Here is an 18,271-nt window from a genome sequence, read left to right on the forward strand (position 1 = left end):
AACATTGTCCACTTCAGCTGTATATGAGATGTCAACAACAGTATTATGTGTATGACTAGATACTGTATTCCCTATTGATGCATTTTGTTTAGTGGTGCGACACATTGCTGCCTGCGTCTCGTTAAGGCACTTCTGGGTCGTTGGAATTATTCAATAAATGAACAAAAAGTGTCATTGCAGATATGAGTGGGTTGCTTTTCATCAGTGACAAAAACAAATGAGCAGCATAGAAAAAGCTCCTTCCCTGCTTTGATTCACTTACAGACTATTGGCTATAATTCTTTTCATAAAGGCTCATCAAGAAAATATTAATTTCATTTGAAGAAAGGCAACAAAGGTATTTTTGGCAGATATAAAATCAGCTAATGTTAATACGCAAAGTAAGACGGAGAGACAAAAGCTACCAGGGACAATTCATGCATATTAAATGATCATTTGTGTTTGTAAACATAAACTGATGTGAATTATTCCACACTGCTTTTAATGTCAACTGCAAATACTGGAGGTTGGAGCTAAAGAAATGCAACACCCCTATAAATACAAATTGATGTTTGTGAAGGAATGGATGAGCACGTTAGATCTAACAGTAGTTTTTCAATTGCTTTTATATTCCAGAACTAAAGAGGGGATGTTTATTATATATTGTTAGGGAAAACCTCTGTATTTCTATGGCAGGAAAGTTCGGGGTGTATGTCTGGATCCCAGGATGCAGAGATGGCCCTCTAAAACAAAAGTAATACAAAGTGCACAAAGCAAATGATCTGGGACAGGTGAGGCAGTGGAGGTAAACAGGAAGTGGAAGGAAAAATAAGAACGCTGTAAAAGAAATAATAGAAAATACAATAAACATTTGAGATTATGACACTGACATTGACATTGTTTAATATATATTGAAATATGTAGCCATAACGCATATTTTATATACAGTCATTTACTTTGGCAAAATGTATTTGTTACGACAAATTATTGAAAATGAATATATACATAACATGTTATCAATGAATATCATTTTATGAGTGTCTGTTAGTATAAATATATTTTTATAACAACAGTCAAGCAGCACATATTTTGTTCATTTAATTTCAAAAGTAAACAAAAAGGAACAATCTTTCTATGGGTCTACACTGTCTATTATGCTTTTTTTTATAAACCTATTTACACTTGCTTTTAATGACAGGCGTGATTTTCCAAATGACCTTTGGACTTCTCAGTTTGCAAAGTCCAACGACTTCAACTCAAGTGGTTTCTGCATGAGTTACTTTGGGAGGAGTGGTCAAAGTTCTCGGTCCAAAGTCAACAAACGGCCACGGTGTTTAAGATGAAAGACTATGTCAGCACCTGCTCTGTGAGTATATGCTGGAAATTGTTCATTTTCAATGTAATGCCATGTGCATGTTTAGTCTTACCCTTTATATGCTGTCTTTCAGTACAACCAACTCTATCAAAATGTGAGACGCGTGTCAAAAGACGGGGAGTGCTACTTCAAGGAATTTATGACTGTTTTGCAGCAAAGGTAGACCACAGGCAAATATCAACTTGTGACATTGGTTTACCATTTTTGCTGTTATCTTATTGCTGTAGGGCTGAGCTGGAGCACACGTATGCTAAGGGGCTACAAAAATTGGCTGGAAAACTAATGAGGGCTTCCAAAAGCATGAGCAACAAGTAAGGGGCTTTTGTTTAAAGACCACCTCTTCCAGAACAAGTGTCATGGAGACGTGATGAGAACACTCAAGCAGGTGTGAAGCTGTCTCACCTTTTCATGCTTTCAGCTCCATATACAGAGCCTGGTGCCACGTGTCGGATGAGATGTACTCACGCGCTGACGCCCACAGGTACTTTTTTGCACGAAACACAAGGAAAAGGATTTGAAATACAATATGCCTTTTGCTTGTAGGTCCCTCGGAAATGCATTTCAGCAAGAGGCCATCTTGGAAATACGTCAGGTCTTAGACGAGCAAAGCAAGAGAAAGAGGCCTGTGTGTGATCTCTTATGTAGATTATTATTGGAGAAAGAGGCCTGTGTGTGATCTCTTATATGGATTATTATTGGAGAAAGAGGCCTGTGTGTGATCTCTTATATGGATTATTATTGGAGTAGGAGGCCTGTGTGTGATCTCTTATATGGATTATTATTGGAGTAGGAGGCCTGTGTGTGATCTCTTATATGGATTATTATGCAAGGTGTGTCAGACAAGTCCCAGGACTGTAACACAAGCCAAGGTTTCCCCTTTTGAGTACTCACCCTGGACTTTTAACACACTTCCCTGGCTTCTCTGCCATGTCTCCAAGCACAGTAGTCCTGGAAGGATTCCTCCAAGATGGAACAGCTTTGTTGTCACGGCCCACTAGATGTTGTCCACGTCTTCACAATGAGCCCACTTGAAGTGACCCTCTTGAAGTTGGGGGAAAAAGAAAAGTCACATGAAGCCAGGTTGGGTGACTAGAGAGGCTGCTCCAGCATGGCCATGTTCTTTTCAGCAATGTCCTGCCACAACTTCCACCTCTTCACACGCACTGAATGAAGGATTTATTTGCAGACTATCTGCTGGATCAATGGCCTTCACATCAAACATGCGTTTGACATAATCAGTCCTGGTAACTTTTCTGACACACCTTGTACAACTCTCTACATGTATTCCTGGTAACTTTTCTGACACACCTTGTACAACTCTCTACATGTATTCCTGGTAACAGCAACATTGTCTTTTTCAACAGCTGGACAGCGCCATCGAGAGAACGGAAAAACTTGTTATTGCGAATTGGAACGAGCAACTCAAGGTAAAAGTGTCTTTTATCCTTTGGATTGTAGAATTTAAACGTGGGAACAGAAGGCATTATTAAAATAGGAAAATTAAACCATTATAATCTTGGTGTTGTCATAAAGTAGTTAACAATTAGCTAACATTGAATAGACACAGTTTACAGCAGGCCTGGGCAATTATTTTGACTCGGGGACCAAATTTAGAGAACAAAATGTGTCTGGGGGCCGGTATGTCTAATTTTAGGAACACTAATACAAAACCTCAAAAAAATCTCTGATTGAAAGCTAAAAACGTTATGACAGACCGCCTTAAAAAACCAAATGGAATTTTACTTCTTTTGACTGAATGAGACAGCCAGAATGTACATGAAAATAAAGAATGTGGGATTTACAATATTAACTATGAAGGATAAAACACTGAATATTGACAACATATGAACATCACACCCCCTCTCCATCCAAATATTTTACAATCAAGCCAAACACAACAAAAATGCAACAAACACAGCAAAATATGGACACTACACCTACAATGTGATATATGTTATATATCACTTAGCTTTACAACTTTGTTGTAAAAATCTCCTTCCACGTCTGTCCCTGACACCCACATTTCACACTCTGTGGAAACACTCCCCACCCACACTGCTTGGTGCCTCCTCTGAGCTGCTGGGACTTACATCACCATAGTAACTACTTACATCACCATAGTAACTACTTACATCACCATAGTAACTACTTACATCACCATAGTAACTACTTACATCACCATAGTAACTACTTACATCACCATAGTAACTACTTACATCACCATAGTAACTACTTACATCACCATAGTAACTACTTACATCACCATAGTAACTACTTACATCACCATAGTAACTACTTACATCACCATAGTAACTACTTACATCACCATAGTAACTACTTACATCACCATAGTAACTACTTACATCACCATAGTAACTACTTACATCACCATAGTAACTACTTACATCACCATAGTAACTCATTACATGAGCATAGTAACTACTTACATCACCATAGTAACTAGTAAGATGAGCATAGTAAGTAGTATATGATGCAGATTCCAAGCATGTAAAGACTTAGTATAGTTGAAGACTTATGGTGATTATAAAAGATGAGTGCACATCATAATGGCAGCTACACTTTACATCTTCAACATCTAAAACAATGATTTAGGAATGTCCGGCGGGCCAGATTGTCAAGCTTAACGGGCCGCATGTGCCCCACGGACCTTAATTTGCCTAGGCCTGGTTTACATGAATCCGAAACAAAAGTAAAGTAACAAGAACCCTCTAGAATTTTTAAAAGAAAAACATTTTAAGAATTTTTTTTTTTTAATTAGAAAAATTGCTTGAGTGAAATTTTAAGGTAACAGTATATTAAAATGAAAGATTAGTACGACATGCAAAATACTGCACTATGCAACATACAGTATGGTCACAACACACATCAGACACACCTGCACAATCAAACAACAATAATTATACCATTTATCTATTATTGTGGTTGTAGTCATTCATTTTGTAAAAGCGCACTGCAGCATAATAGAAGCAGTTTATTATATAGAGTACAGGCCAAACGTTTACACACACCTTCTCATTCAATCTTTATTTCCATGACTATTTACATTGTAGATAGTCACATCAAAACTAGGAATGAACACATGTGCACTTATGTCCTTAACAAAACATGGTGAAATAACTGAAAACCTGTTTTAGATTCAAGTTTCTTCAAAATCGCCACCCTTTGCTCTGATTACTGCTTTGTACACTCTTGGCATTCTCTTCATGAGATTTAAGAGGTAGTCACCTGAAATGGTTTTCACTTCACAGGTGTGCTTGCACCATGTACCACCAATCAAAGTGGTACATGGTATAAGTTTATTTCAAAGGTGCTTGCTGTCACAGTATAATAAATAACATGTCCAGTCTTTCATTACAACATGCTCAAAAAGGAGTGGGAAATAGCGGAGTTGATTTAATCCCCTTTTCTATTTCAGAGCAACTATGAACACATCTGTTCACTTCCTATTGTCAATTTGTACACAACTTAAAGCCCTAATCAATAAATAGTTCAATCAATTGTAATTCAGAGAAGCAGGTAACACAAAAAACATTGTCTGAACACAAGAATATTACTCCTAAATAGTAATTCACACAGGATGAATAAAATAATGTTTCAAATGTTTATCAGGGTTGTTCTTTGTACTTGTCGTTTCTTAGACTGGATCATATAAGTATTTTGTTTGACTTCTTAACTCAATCCATTCCGTAATTTAATTCCACCTACTGATAAACTCGAGGTCTTAAGTGTGCATGCCAATATTTCATGTTGGATTTTTCTCTAAGCTTATAATTCTCCTCTTTTGTTAAGAAGAATTGTTGTACATGTTTGTGTAACAGGTTATAGTTTGCTATTTACATCATTTTAAGTGCCGGATTTTGAAACTTTCTTGGGCCCCATATTTTTTTGCAGTCGTGCTAAATATTTTAAAAAGCACAGACCGAGTCACCAGAACATTCCCCCGGATTCTTTGTTTTGACTGCGCAGGGATATGGATTAAGTTACTTTGTTACACGCAATGTTTGGTTAGCATAACCAAGACGGTATACAGAAATCAGGGCAAAAGTTTGGTGAAATGACTCATACAAGAAGTGGGGCGTAAGAAAGCAGAGGTTCCATTGAAAATGTTCAATTACAAAATGAATATTTAGTTATAGACATTTGTATTTAGTGGGGGTGGGAAAATAAATAGCGATACTTTTTTAACCATATAATAGTGATTTTTTTAATGTCTTAATGTCAATGTTTTGTTTTTGGAATCATGTTTTGAGCCGATTGTAATTCAAATAAGACTTACACACCTCCACTCCACAAGTTGTTGCTGTATGGCAACCCTTCTGTGCAGGCTTGGGATTAGTGGAGATCAGGGCAGTACAACAAGTTGGCAGTTAAGAAATATAAGGCTTTTATTCATTTAAGTGGGAAAAAACCTGATTCACTTTCTGTACGGTTGCAAAATGGAAATTCATTATTTAAATTTAGCTTCACGGTAGAAGAGGGGTTAGTGCGTCTGCCTCACAATACGAAGGTCCTGAGTAGTCAGGGTTCAATCCCGGGCTCGGGATCTTTCTGTGTGGCATTTGCATGTTCTCCCCGTGAATGCGTGGGTTCCCTCCGGGTACTCTGGCTTCCTCCCACCTCCAAAGACATGCACCTGGGGATAGGCCCCTCCCACCTCCAAAGACATGCACCTGGGGATAGGCCCCTCCCACCTCCAAAGACATGCACCTGGGGATAGGCCCCTCCCACCTCCAAAGACATGCACCTGGGGATAGGCCCCTCCCACCTCCAAAGACATGCACCTGGGGATAGGTTGATTGGCAACACTAAATGGTCCCTAGTGTGTGAATGTTGTCTGTCTATCTGTGTTGGCCCTGCGATGAGGTGGTGACTTGTCTAGGGTGTACCAAGCCTTCCGCCCGATTGTAGCTGAGATAGGCGCCAGCGCCCCCCGCGACCCCAAATGGGAATAAGCGGCAGAAAATGGATGGAAGGGATGGAAGGGATGTTTTTCCAATGAATTCTCTCTGTGTAGGTGAATTCCTGCAAAGTAGTGACGCTATTTATTTCACGGTTATTATCAATATTATATGCATACACACTGCACTTTTTTGAAGAATGTTGCCTGTAGACAAAGGATTTATTTTTTAATGAATTCTAACTCGTAAATAAAAGTCTGTTTACAATGGAGCCAATGGGAGGTCCTCTAAAACCCAATAATTGATCATCCAAAAACCGCCAACAATACTTCATTTACATTTTGCGACTTGAATATTAACCAAGAATTAGTGATATTAATGTTATTAGTGCTAACATTGACTGACATGTTGACATCATCGGTTGGTGAGCTGCTTTGTTGCAACAGAGCTGCTGGAATTTTATTCTAGATCATAAATAGTGCCTTTCACCTGGATAGTAGAAGGATAATGATGTAATGTGGCGTGTTGGCACACTTTGACAGCCAATTTAGACATGGAAATGGCGAGAAAGACACAAACAGGCACTTTGTTCCAGCCCCCTTTTCTTTGCAAGGATTCATCATTCTTCATCTAAACGGGAATATAACAACATTCTATCTGTCAACATCCTTATGACAGCAGACATTGTACAGTAAGTGATGTTTTATCATGTTTGTTGCACTTCATCAAGCCTGCAGTGAGTAAGAGTGATGTTGTCGAAGGAAAAAGCGAACATTGAGATGTGTTTTTCAAATTAAAGCATTGCGTATGCTTGAAATGAGCAACATACGTTAATATAACATCTTAAAAATGTCCTTACATTACACATATACTTACAGCATGTCTATAAAACCACAATGGAGGTGTTTGGGTGGTTTTAAGAGCTTTTAATCACATGTATTTACTCTTTACAATGCGTAAAAAGAAAAGTATATGTGTTCTTGTTTTACAAAAGGATTGCGCATGTTAGGTAAAATTTTAAAAAATTGCAGTTTCCTTTTAAATACATAAGCGAATCTCACTGTACTCAAAGGTAAAAACCCGCAAAGCACAGAGATCGGAGTAAGTGGGCCGCAAAGTGCCGAGGAAAACAATATATTACTGTCATTTTGCATAAATGCAGTATATACATATTATATTTTAGGCTGTATTCTAAATTTATCAGTGAACTTTGTAGAATATTGCAATATATCGCGATGCTATACTGTATCGAGACACAAGTATTGTGATAAGTAATGTCTTGTCAATTTTTTGACATATACCCAGCCCTAGACTAAAAGTTATGCAACACTCACTACTTTGAATTAATACACATGTTTTTACGTATTGTCTGTTTTTCTGAACCAGACAAAGAAGAAACTATTTGGATTAACAAGGGAGCACGAAGCTTTGTTTAACTATGTGGAGAAAAATAAATCAATATGCACAGAGAAAGAAAAACAAAAGGTAAAATATATTAATTATTCAATTGAAGGTTTTTTGCTAATGGATTTTGCTTCCTATTCTTGTTTGCAGATGCTGAACAGGTTGACAAAGTCAGCAGAGCTGCAGACACGAGTGGATGAGGAGTATTTTAACATCAACATGGAGGGCCATCAGATGAGACTTAAGTGGGAAAACACACTCAAAAACTGCTACCAGGTGTCCAAATCTGATATAATTTAATTTTACTAAAAAAAATAATCTTTCTCTTCTTATTTTAAAAGTTCAGTTTGGTTACTGAATTAGCACCTAACCAACTTTTACTAATGTGTTGTATTTACTCGTACAGTATTTGTGGTGTATTTTATTTTGTCTAATTGGCTCAAATAGAGTCTCAGTATGCTATGTTGTATGAACTATAACTGTAGAAGCAGACATTTTCATGTCTTAGTTCATTAAAATAATCTCCATTAAAATAATAAAAGCTTTACTTTTCGCATTATATCTGTTTTTACAGATCATACAGGAGCTGGAGAAACAGCGGATCGAAGTTCTTTGCAACCTTTTGACCCGATACAAACTACACATGTCCAGTTTTGGGCAGACGCTCAAACATGTAACATGATTATAGTGTTTTCCTCGTGAAATCATTGCTATTTATTCAGTGAATAATCATAAAAGTAAAACTGTAACCATTCCAGGGCCAAAATCAAATTGAACTGCTGGCCCAGAGGGTGGACATGGATAAAGACATTCAAACATTGGTGAAGGAAACCAGCGTCACAACATCAGAAAACAAAGCCGAATTTTTGATGACTGATTATTTTGTAAGTTTTAGAAAGGTATTATTTTTGAATGTTCAACCTCAGTTAACTATGATCATTCTACTCTGCAGGCATGACGACCATTCTAGCCAAGTCCTTTTTAAAGGGGAACTTCACTTTTTGGGGGAATTTTGCATATCGTTCAGTCATTATGAAAGACATGGCAATGGATGTTATTTGTTTGCATTGTAGATATTAAATAAATGCCATCAAGTCTGTTTACGATGGAGCCAATGGGAGCCGTGCAATTATGCCTACAAAGCCCTTAAAAAACCTCAAAACATCTCCATTGAGGTTTTATATACATAATGTAAGTAGTGGGTACATTTATTATTTACGTATTTTTATCATTTTAAGCACACGTGGCACATAATTTCAAAAACACATCACGATGTTTGCTTTTTTTTCCCCTTCATCACCTATTATTACTCACTGCAGACTTCATGAGAGCTAGCAAACATAATAAAACATCACTTACTGTGCAAGGTCTGCGTTCATTAGGATGCCAACAGATGAGATGTTCATATAGTATATTCTCATTTCGGTGAGGAATGACTCATAATTCTCACTAAGAAAAGGGGCTCTTAATAACAATATCACTAATACTTGGTTAATATTCAAATCATGAAATGTAATGGCATATTGTTGGCACTTTTTGAATGGTTATGTATTGGATTTTTTTAATTGGCGAAACAGTGTAGCTCCCATTGGCTCCGCTCTAAGCGGACTTTTATTTACATTTAGAATGCATGTTAAAAAGAAAATACATCTGTCGTCTTGTTTTTCCTAATTATTGTGAAGGACTCCAGTAAAAAGTGCAGTTTCACTTTAAGGCATATATAAACGTTTGCTGATGTATTTAAAACTAAGGTTTTACTTTGACCAACAAAATGTATCAAAGATTATGTCTTTTAAATAGCATAATTCTGAAATATAAGTGGAACAGCAGGTTTATTCATCTGGTTGTGTGTAGACTGCAATATCATCTTTGCAATGGCAGAATTTTTGCCTTGGATTTTATATTGCGTTGGTTTACTGACTGTATATGTGTTTCATGTTTTCAATGTACAGTACATAAAAATACCATAGTATCAATATACATTGAAAGAAGTTGTTGCACTTTCTGTTTTGATGAGGTTCACACTTGTGTTGCATGCATCAGGAGGAAGACCAAAAATCACTGATGGGCAAAGAACGAAGAAGGGAAGCCATTAAAGTGAAACTCTATCGTTTGGAGGGAAATATATCAAAAGCAAAGAAAGACTGTGAAGGCAAGCCTCTTAATATATGGAATTGTATCTGAGTGATTTAAAACATGCCATAATGCCAAAATGTCCCGGAATCTCCCTCCTGTTACAGGGATTGAAAAGCTGATGAAAAGCTATGTTGAAAACCCTTCGTTTTCAAACCAAGGGAACATTGAGGAGACGGAGCAGCAGCTTGACGAGGTGTGGAGTCTTTGGACTTGGAGCATTGTGAATGAGCTCTTCTAAAGTGCTGTCATTCTGTCTTCTGCAGAACAGTTTAAAGCTGAATCTACTGGAGGCAACTCACTATAAACTCTCTTTAACGCTGTGTGAACTAGAAGGGAAACCCAGGTCCTTCCACCAATGTAGTGACAGCATTGTCAAGTGGAAAGATAAGGTACATTTCAGTTGCAGCGTATATTTATTGAATTACATGGCCTGATGTTCGGATATATTCAGTACTTTTACTGGCTTAGCTTCTTTGATTCAAAACATGTTGGTTAGTATGTATATTGTTTACGTGGATTAGTCGTCATATAACTACGAATGATTACTGTAAACTGGGCATTGCCCTTTTCTTTGGCAGATATTTACTTGTGTCTTGACAAAGAACTTTCAGTGGAGAATGTGTTTTACTTTTGTCATGACCGCAACTAACAGCCTGGTTTGACAACGACTCGTCTCCCATTTACAAACTGAGGAAGATGTCGTTGTCGTACCTGAGTAAGAGTCCATAATGGAACAGTTACTGAACACTCACTTGATATTGGGGTGTAAACTTCTGGAAATGTCTGTGTTTAACTCAAGACTCAACAACAGAAGTTGGGCGTTTTCCAAGGCAACTACATGACTTGTATGACCATTTTGTGTTTATTTGTAGGAATTACACCAAAAGATATAAAGGTTCGACTGAATTAAAATATTCAGTATGGTTGCACCAGTAAAACCATCAAAACTTGCTTAATAGATTTAGTGCCTGGGTGCAGGATTTTACAAAAGATCTATACTTGGAGCTGCGGGAAGTAGAGTTTATGGTAGAAATTCAATTTGCATTAAATCTGTTTTCGACCCAGATGAATCTGCAAGATGTACATAGTTTACAAAATGAATGCAGATACTTGAACATGCATACAATTACATCCCATATTTACAGTTTCTCGTTATTTGTTTGTACGCAATCTCTAACACGCCTGTGAATAAACAAATAAATGAGTAAGTAAATAATGTGAGTCGGTTAAAATAGTAATACTACTACAACAAGCTAAATTATTCATATATTTCATGAATCTGTAACATATTGCACAAGTAATAGTGTTTTGTCGCCATGTCAGGACTGTGAGCACAGTGTGGTGCAGCTGACTCGGCCAGTCAAACTAAGGAAGACTCCCTTCAGAACAAAACACTCACTGAGAGCATCCATCATATACAAAGGACCTGTTCAAACCACAACATGTCTGCCAACAGAGCCTTCGCCCAGTAGCCAGGTCTTCGGTACAGTCTCGCAAGTGCATGAGGACAAAGATCACAGTAGGATGTTTACATCATTGTTTTTTAATTACGTGATTACATTTTTAAGATATACCAACAATTTACAGGTCCAATCACACCAGACATTTGTAGTGTTGGACAATGCAAGGCTTTATATAGCTTCACACCAAACCACGACGATGAATTAACTCTGAAAGAAGGTATGAGGAAAATAAAAGAATCATCAAGGAGAAGAGAGGAGCTAAACTAAACATAGATGTGTTTCACAGGGGATCTACTTGACATATACACGAAAGAAGATCATGGCTGGTGGTTTGGTGCACTTAATGGCCAGACAGGTCATTTTCCATCCACCTATGTTGAGGAGCTGCCTGCACTCAGCTGTGTCAAATCATCAGAAGCCTGACTGACATCTGCAAGTTTCCAGTGCAACTAAGTTTCTATCAATTAGTACATTTCCTACTAAAATCACGCATCTGTACAAAACTGTATCCAACCCTTTTTTGCTGTGTTGATGAATAATTATGTAATATCAGCTATTCAGTGTCTTAATGAGTATATGTTTATAATATGGTCCATGATAGCATTTTGAATGTATATTTATTAGTAGCTTTAATCTTTTTATTCCTCTTGTTTGACAATACACAAGGTGGATTGCAGCAATGCTTCATCCTTTTTTTTTTTAAATCCATCTTCAGGAGATAAACTGCTTCCTTACATTGGCCAGGAAAGCTGGTAAGTTGTTAGTCTCCTGAAGGCGTCTTTCCAAATCTGGCAGACACTCAAGCGCAGGGTCGCTCGACACAACTTTACAATTGGGGGGGTTTTAGTAAACATCCTGACAGACGGTGTTCCAACGACTACATTTGGTTTGTTTGTTTAACTTGCATGTTTGTTGTAAATGAGAAAAACTTACACCACTGAAAAACTTCTAAATCCACATTAGAAGTGGGAAAAATGGCTTTATATCGGGATAATTTTCTAACAATATCAATGTTGTTTTACATTCACATCTTTTTTTAACAGTCACATTTTGAGCCGATTGTAACTCTTAAACAACTCTCCAGATTGTCGCTGCACTGCCACCTCACTACAAAAAGTTGACGGTTAAAAAGTAGAGAACATTTTATGGACATCTCAATAGCAAGAAACTTGACCCACTTTGGTACAATTGTAATGAATGGAAATAGGACAATCTGAATTACATTGAAATGTTTGACTCAGTTAGTGCAATAAATTACAGTGGCTAGGGAAAGTACTCGGACCCTTTGAAATTATTCACTCTCTCATTTACTCATTTTGCAGCTATATGCTAAAATAAAAAAAATACATTTTATTTCTCCTCATTATTGAACACTCAGCACGCCATCTTGACAGAAAAAACAGAAATGCAGACCTTTTTTGCAAACGTATTAAACATAAAAAACCGAAATCACATGTACTGAACATATGTATTCAGAGCCTTTGCTCAATACTTTGGTGATGCACTTTTGCAGCAATTACAGCCTCAAGTCTTTTTGAATACGTTGCAGCAACCTTGGCACACCTATCTTTGGGCAGTTTCACCCATTCCTCTTTGCAGCATCTCTCAAGCTCCATCAGGTTGGATGTTAGTCTTTATCCAGGAAGTCTCTGTACATTGCTACATTCATCTTAGTCTAGTCAGAGAGGTGACCAAGAACCTGATGGTCACTCCATCAGAGCTACAACATTCCTCTGTGGAGGGAGGAGAACCTTCCAGAAGGACAACAATCTCTGCAGGAAATCACGAATCAGGTCTATACAATATAGTGGCCCGACAGAAGCTATTTCTCAGTAAAACAAAAGTTACACAAAAGGCACCTGAAATCCTCTCAGACCTTGAGAAACAAAATGATCTGGTTTGAGGAGACAAAGATGGAACAAACTATTTGGCGTGAATACCATGCATCATGTGTAGAGGAAATCAGCCACCACTCATGACCAGCCCAATACCATCCCTACAGTGAAGCGTGGTGGTGGCAGCATCATGCTGGTTTTCAGCAGCAGGAACTGGGAGACTAGTCAGGATAGGGGGAAAGATAAATGCAGCAATATACGGAGACATTCTGAATAAAAAACAACACTTCTCATCCAATCTGATGGAGCTAGAGAGGTGCTGCAAAACTGCCCAAAGATAGGTGTGGCATCATATTCAAAAAGACTTGTGGATGTAATTGCTGCAAAAGTGCATCAACAAAGTATTGAGCAAAGTGTTTGATTACGTATTTACATGTCATTTTTGAGTTTTTATTTTTCATAAATTTGCAAAAATTTCTACATTTCTGTTTTTTTTCTGTCAAAATGGGATGCTGAGTGTACATTAATGAGACATAAAATAAAGGTTTTGTATTTTAGCCCTGGTTGCAATGAAACAAGGAGGGAAACATTTAAAGGGGTCTGAATACTTTCCACACCCACTGTATTTCAGTCATTGTCCAATAAACTATTACTGTCACATAGTGTACATATACACAACTTGTACTTTAAATGTTTCACTGAACTATGTAGAATAACGAAATGTATCGCCATATCACAATACTTTATTGTATCATGACTAAAGTATCGTATTGTGAGGTCTTTACCAACATGCCGCCCTAACTGCAGTATAAAAGTGGATCGAAAAGTATATTGCATTAACGAGATGGGATTCTGGGAAGCCTGTAAAGTTTCATAATTTCAATGTTGCAACTCCCTGTATTTTTTTTTATTAACGAGGGATGTAACGTTATGAAAATGTCATATTGCGGCCAAAATGATCAGTTATAATTATTATAGCAGTACTGTTGAATGTGCTCAAAACTTACCTATACCTTACTAATTAGTTTTTTTGTTAAATAACTAAAACCCATTGTTTTGTGTTTCTTATGCTGCACTGAAAGTTTTTTATTTTTTTGGATCTGTGTTCATGGCTAAGTTTTTATTGTTCGAAATACTGGTTTGTAATGTAGCACTTTAAGACGTATATAAATGAAAAGTGTGTAACAAATAAAATCTATTATTATTAAGTCTTATTTCTGGCGAGTGTTGTCTCCTACTGTTCAGAGGTCTTTGAACACCTCGGCCTATTTTCTTCTGAGGAGAAGGATAACTGAGGGCAAAGCCTGTAGGTTGAATGTGAATTCATTTAATAGCTCAGTGGTTGCTCAGAGAACAATGTGTTTACACAACTTTAGATTGGGGCATGTCGTTTCCTAATGGGGAAATACGTTAATGTTTTAAGTTCTAATGTTAGCATTTAAGCTATTGAGCTGGTACAAGTCAATCCATCACTTTATCAAAGTTCACTCTCGGATTTTTGATCGTTGTATTTTAAAAGGGTGATACTTAGGGTTGGGCAAAGGCCTTTTATTTACATCTCGATATTTTTGGCCCATATCACAATACATGATATATATCGCGATATGTTGCCCTAGCCTTGATTGAACACTTGATACATATAATCACAGCAGTATGATGATTCTATGTGTCTACATTAAAACATTATTCTTCATACTGCATTAATATCAGAGGTACAGAAATTGTACTCAAGTAAGAGTACTGTTACTTTAGAGATGTATTACTCAAGTAAAAGTATGGAGTAGTCACCCAAATATTTACTTGAGTAAAAGTAAAAAGCATGTTGTGAAAAAACTACTCAAGTACTGAGTAACTGATGAGTAACCTGTTCGTTTAATGATGACAGCAACAAGTAATGCACAAAAACATAAAAATAGCAATGAACAAATTCAGAGCCAGGAATATCTCTTAAGCAACTAAAACAATAATATATATTTGGTTTTACACTGTATTGAAAAAGAATTAGAAAATAAATTTGACCTTTGCAACCTCATTATACTATTGGCTAAGTTTTATATTCATAAATGTAAGTTTCTCAATAGCCGACCTGTTTTTGTGCCTTTAAAAAAGATTTAGATCTCTACATTAAAACACTCTACTTCTAAAAACCAAAAAGCTGTGAAAACGATGATGCTGTGTTCCAAATTTAAGTTATTTACTGAGATTGAGTGAGTTTATGGCTTTGCACTTTGTTTACTTTATATATATATATTTTTTTGCATTCTATTTTAGTTACTTTGAATTTACCACCTCCTGGCGCTGTTTTGTACGTTTTTTATACTGTTTTTGTACTTTGATTATTATTTTCAAGTGTTTGTAAATGTTGAAATGTATAAATAAAGGTTTATAAAAAAATTATTAAAAAAAGTGCAGTAATCATGTGACCGCCTGGCTGTGTTTGATTGGTGAAACGGAGTCAAACGCCACCAGTGACTGCATTTGATTGGTGAAACGCAGACATGTGATAGATCCTACTTTGAAGGGCTGTCTGACAAACCAAAACAAACAAAGCATGCATTAACAGATCGATAAAAATCAGTAGCGAGTAGCGAGCTAAATGTAGAAAAAAATGGAGTGGAGTAAAAGTAGCGTTTCTTCTCTATAAATATATTGAAGTAAAAGTAAAAGTATGTTGCATTAAAACTACTCTTAGAAGTACAATTTATCCCAAAAGTTACTCAAGTAGGTGTAACGGAGTAAATGTAGCGCCTTACTACCCACCTGATTCATATATGCTACTTTTAAACTTTCATGCAGAGAGGGAAATCCCAACAAAATCAATTTAGCAAAAGTGTATTTATGAAACAGTTATTAAGCAGTGGCACTAACATTCATGTCATTTCCAAAACAGAAAGTGCAAGATTGTCAGAGACACTTTAAAACAAGCTATGAGTGCACTTTTGTGCATGATGTCACTAAGATGACATATCAAAACAACACTAAATTAAACTGCACTTTTTGTACAAAACGCCACTACAATAGTTTAAAACAAATAAAATGCACTTTTGTGCATGATGTCACAAGATATTTCAAAAACTGTCGAATGAAAGTGAGCTGCATAATAGGAAATCAAACAGTGTATATTTGTCCTTCGTTCTGTGGTAGGTTCCTGGGGACGTTATCTCCTTCTGTTGTTGACTATTTGTTTCATACGGTGTTGATGTGGAAATAGTTGCGTCGGCATTTTGTGGGTGTGGTACCGAACGGAGATGTTGACATGCAGTTTCAAACACTTTTCATTCTCTGGCAGGTGACTTTTCTTTCAAATGATGCTACAAATTAGCAGTCATGCTACTTTTTGTAGCAACGCTTTAGCCACATAATTGTTCTACATATTCTGGCTTGAAGCCAAACCACCGCGAGACGATGCACCCTGTGCTGTTTTTCTTGGGAGTCAATTGTTTCTCCATTTGTTACCAGATTCGTACCTTCTCTCTCTCGTATTACCATTTGCAACGCACCGTTAGCATCACAGCTAATGTTACCCATGTAGCTACCTCTCTGCCCGGGGAGGGCGTGTGACTTTGCACGCGTGACGTATGTAAGAAGGTGCGCTTGTTTATATCTCTGTGAGAAGGAGAGACAAGAAAGAGTAGGAAATGCATGCAGTGTAATGCCCGCAGCTAAAAGCAACTGTGTGAGAACATATACTCGAATATCACGATATACTCATTTTCTATATCGCACAGAGACAAACCCACGATATATCCGGTATATCCACATATCGCCAGGCCCTAGTGATACTTACCGTGGTTATCATTATTACTGTTCATCGTTACATCCATATAAACGCGCAAAAATATGAACATGTGCCAAATAACACTGACCTCTGTTTCAAAAATAAAACTTGTGTAGCTGACTAGAATTCTAATACTAAGATACAGTTTTGTGTTGGTACCGACTTTGATATGCTCTGTCCTCCTTGATTCCCATTGTGATAACATAGGCACTGTTCAGATCAGTGGGGTTGATATTCCAATACACAAACTGCAACTTTTCACCTATCAAGAGATTACAAAAAGCATCAACATCATGTTATGTACACTTACCTTCAAATATCAAGGTGGTAAAAACCTGAAGTGAGATGAAAAAAATCGTAATTTGTGACATGCTGTTGACATTCTGTGCCATGCCGAGGATCGTTTGTATTTCCATTCATAAATTCTCCTGAAAGACAATTCTGGCTTTTTGCAGGTTCTTCAGTCTGTCCTTGTTTGCTTTATACTGAGACTCGATTACTGAAAAAAGGAATCAATAAAACTTGCAGAGATTATTATTATTATCAACAACTATAAATGGAGTCGTAGAGTGCGGATTCCAAATATAACATCAGCTTACACTCTTTTCTCCTTGTTTGATCTTCTTTAAGCTTCTCAATCTTCTGAATGACGGCGTATCTCTGCATTTCCTTCTGATTGATATCAGATGCCATTTCTGCAATAGCGTGCCGTTTTTCCTTCAATAGTGCATTATGTTGCAAATCTGGAGAAGACAAACATTGATTTACTAACATCACACAATTATTTTCTTGCAGTTACATCACATGAACAGTAGGCAACGATAGGTACACACACTGCTTACAGTTGTTTCCAATTGCTTATAAACTAAAGTCTACACACAATAAGCTAAACCACTGTGCAGATTTTCCTAATATTAGGCATAGACGGTGCGTCACGGTTTTTGCCAAATATTCCACACAATGCTTTACACATACCTTCCCATCTTGCACGTGATGTGGATGAGATACCATGGCCTGATCCAGCTCGACGGGCAGGTGATGATTAGATTCAGTAACTGAGGCTTTTGAGTAGGTTCTTTCATAGAGTCGCTGTTGCCTAAGTCGGTGCATGTATCTTATACTCTTTGCTGTCATTTTTATTTATCCCCCCAAAAAATGTCAAACCTTTTTATTTATCTCAAATTTTAATTTGTACTGCATGTCATTATTGAGTACTGTGATACTACGTTACGTGACTGTGGTAAAAAAATATATATATATTTTCAGTTTGCAGCATCATTGTTGGGCAGTTCTTGAAACGATTACAGGATATTTGACTCTCTTTAAAGCTCCTTACAAATAGGCCCACTTCAAAGTAAAAAAAGTATGATTGCTATAGATTT

General features: G+C 37.0%; 2 protein-coding genes across 2 annotated transcripts; one reads left to right on the plus strand and one right to left on the minus strand.

The window, feature by feature from the left end:
- Positions 1 to 1,260: 1,260 nt before the first annotated feature.
- Positions 1,261 to 14,137, plus strand: nostrin (nitric oxide synthase trafficking). The gene is made up of 16 exons (XM_061878970.1): positions 1,261 to 1,345; positions 1,428 to 1,513; positions 1,582 to 1,665; positions 1,773 to 1,835; positions 1,898 to 1,979; positions 2,719 to 2,781; positions 7,660 to 7,758; positions 7,828 to 7,953; positions 8,252 to 8,350; positions 8,436 to 8,561; positions 9,721 to 9,829; positions 9,918 to 10,006; positions 10,077 to 10,202; positions 11,137 to 11,332; positions 11,401 to 11,493; positions 11,563 to 14,137. The coding sequence occupies exons 1-16, from the start codon at positions 1,319 to 1,321 to the stop codon at positions 11,697 to 11,699; spliced, it is 1,605 nt and encodes a 534-aa protein (XP_061734954.1). The 5' UTR covers positions 1,261 to 1,318; the 3' UTR covers positions 11,700 to 14,137.
- LOC133537824 (kinetochore protein Spc25-like) lies at positions 11,988 to 17,999 on the minus strand. Its single transcript, XM_061878897.1, is given in 6 exon segments — positions 11,988 to 12,100; positions 17,053 to 17,151; positions 17,263 to 17,388; positions 17,489 to 17,632; positions 17,782 to 17,797; positions 17,865 to 17,999. Coding segments are annotated over 6 exon segments (633 nt in total).
- Between the last annotated feature and the right edge of the window lie 272 nt (positions 18,000 to 18,271).

This window comes from Nerophis ophidion, linkage group LG19 (assembly GCF_033978795.1).
Source record: "Nerophis ophidion isolate RoL-2023_Sa linkage group LG19, RoL_Noph_v1.0, whole genome shotgun sequence".
NCBI lineage: Eukaryota > Metazoa > Chordata > Actinopteri > Syngnathiformes > Syngnathidae > Nerophis > Nerophis ophidion.

Bases quoted from the DNA above. Each gene is read 5' to 3' on its own strand.
- nostrin (XM_061878970.1), top strand. From the start codon at position 1,319: ATGAAAGACTATGTCAGCACCTGCTCT. The intron at 8,351-8,435 runs GTAACATGATTA...TAACCATTCCAG, and splicing joins TTGGGCAGACGCTCAAACAT to GGCCAAAATCAAATTGAACT. The intron at 10,203-11,136 runs GTACATTTCAGT...TCGCCATGTCAG, and splicing joins TTGTCAAGTGGAAAGATAAG to GACTGTGAGCACAGTGTGGT.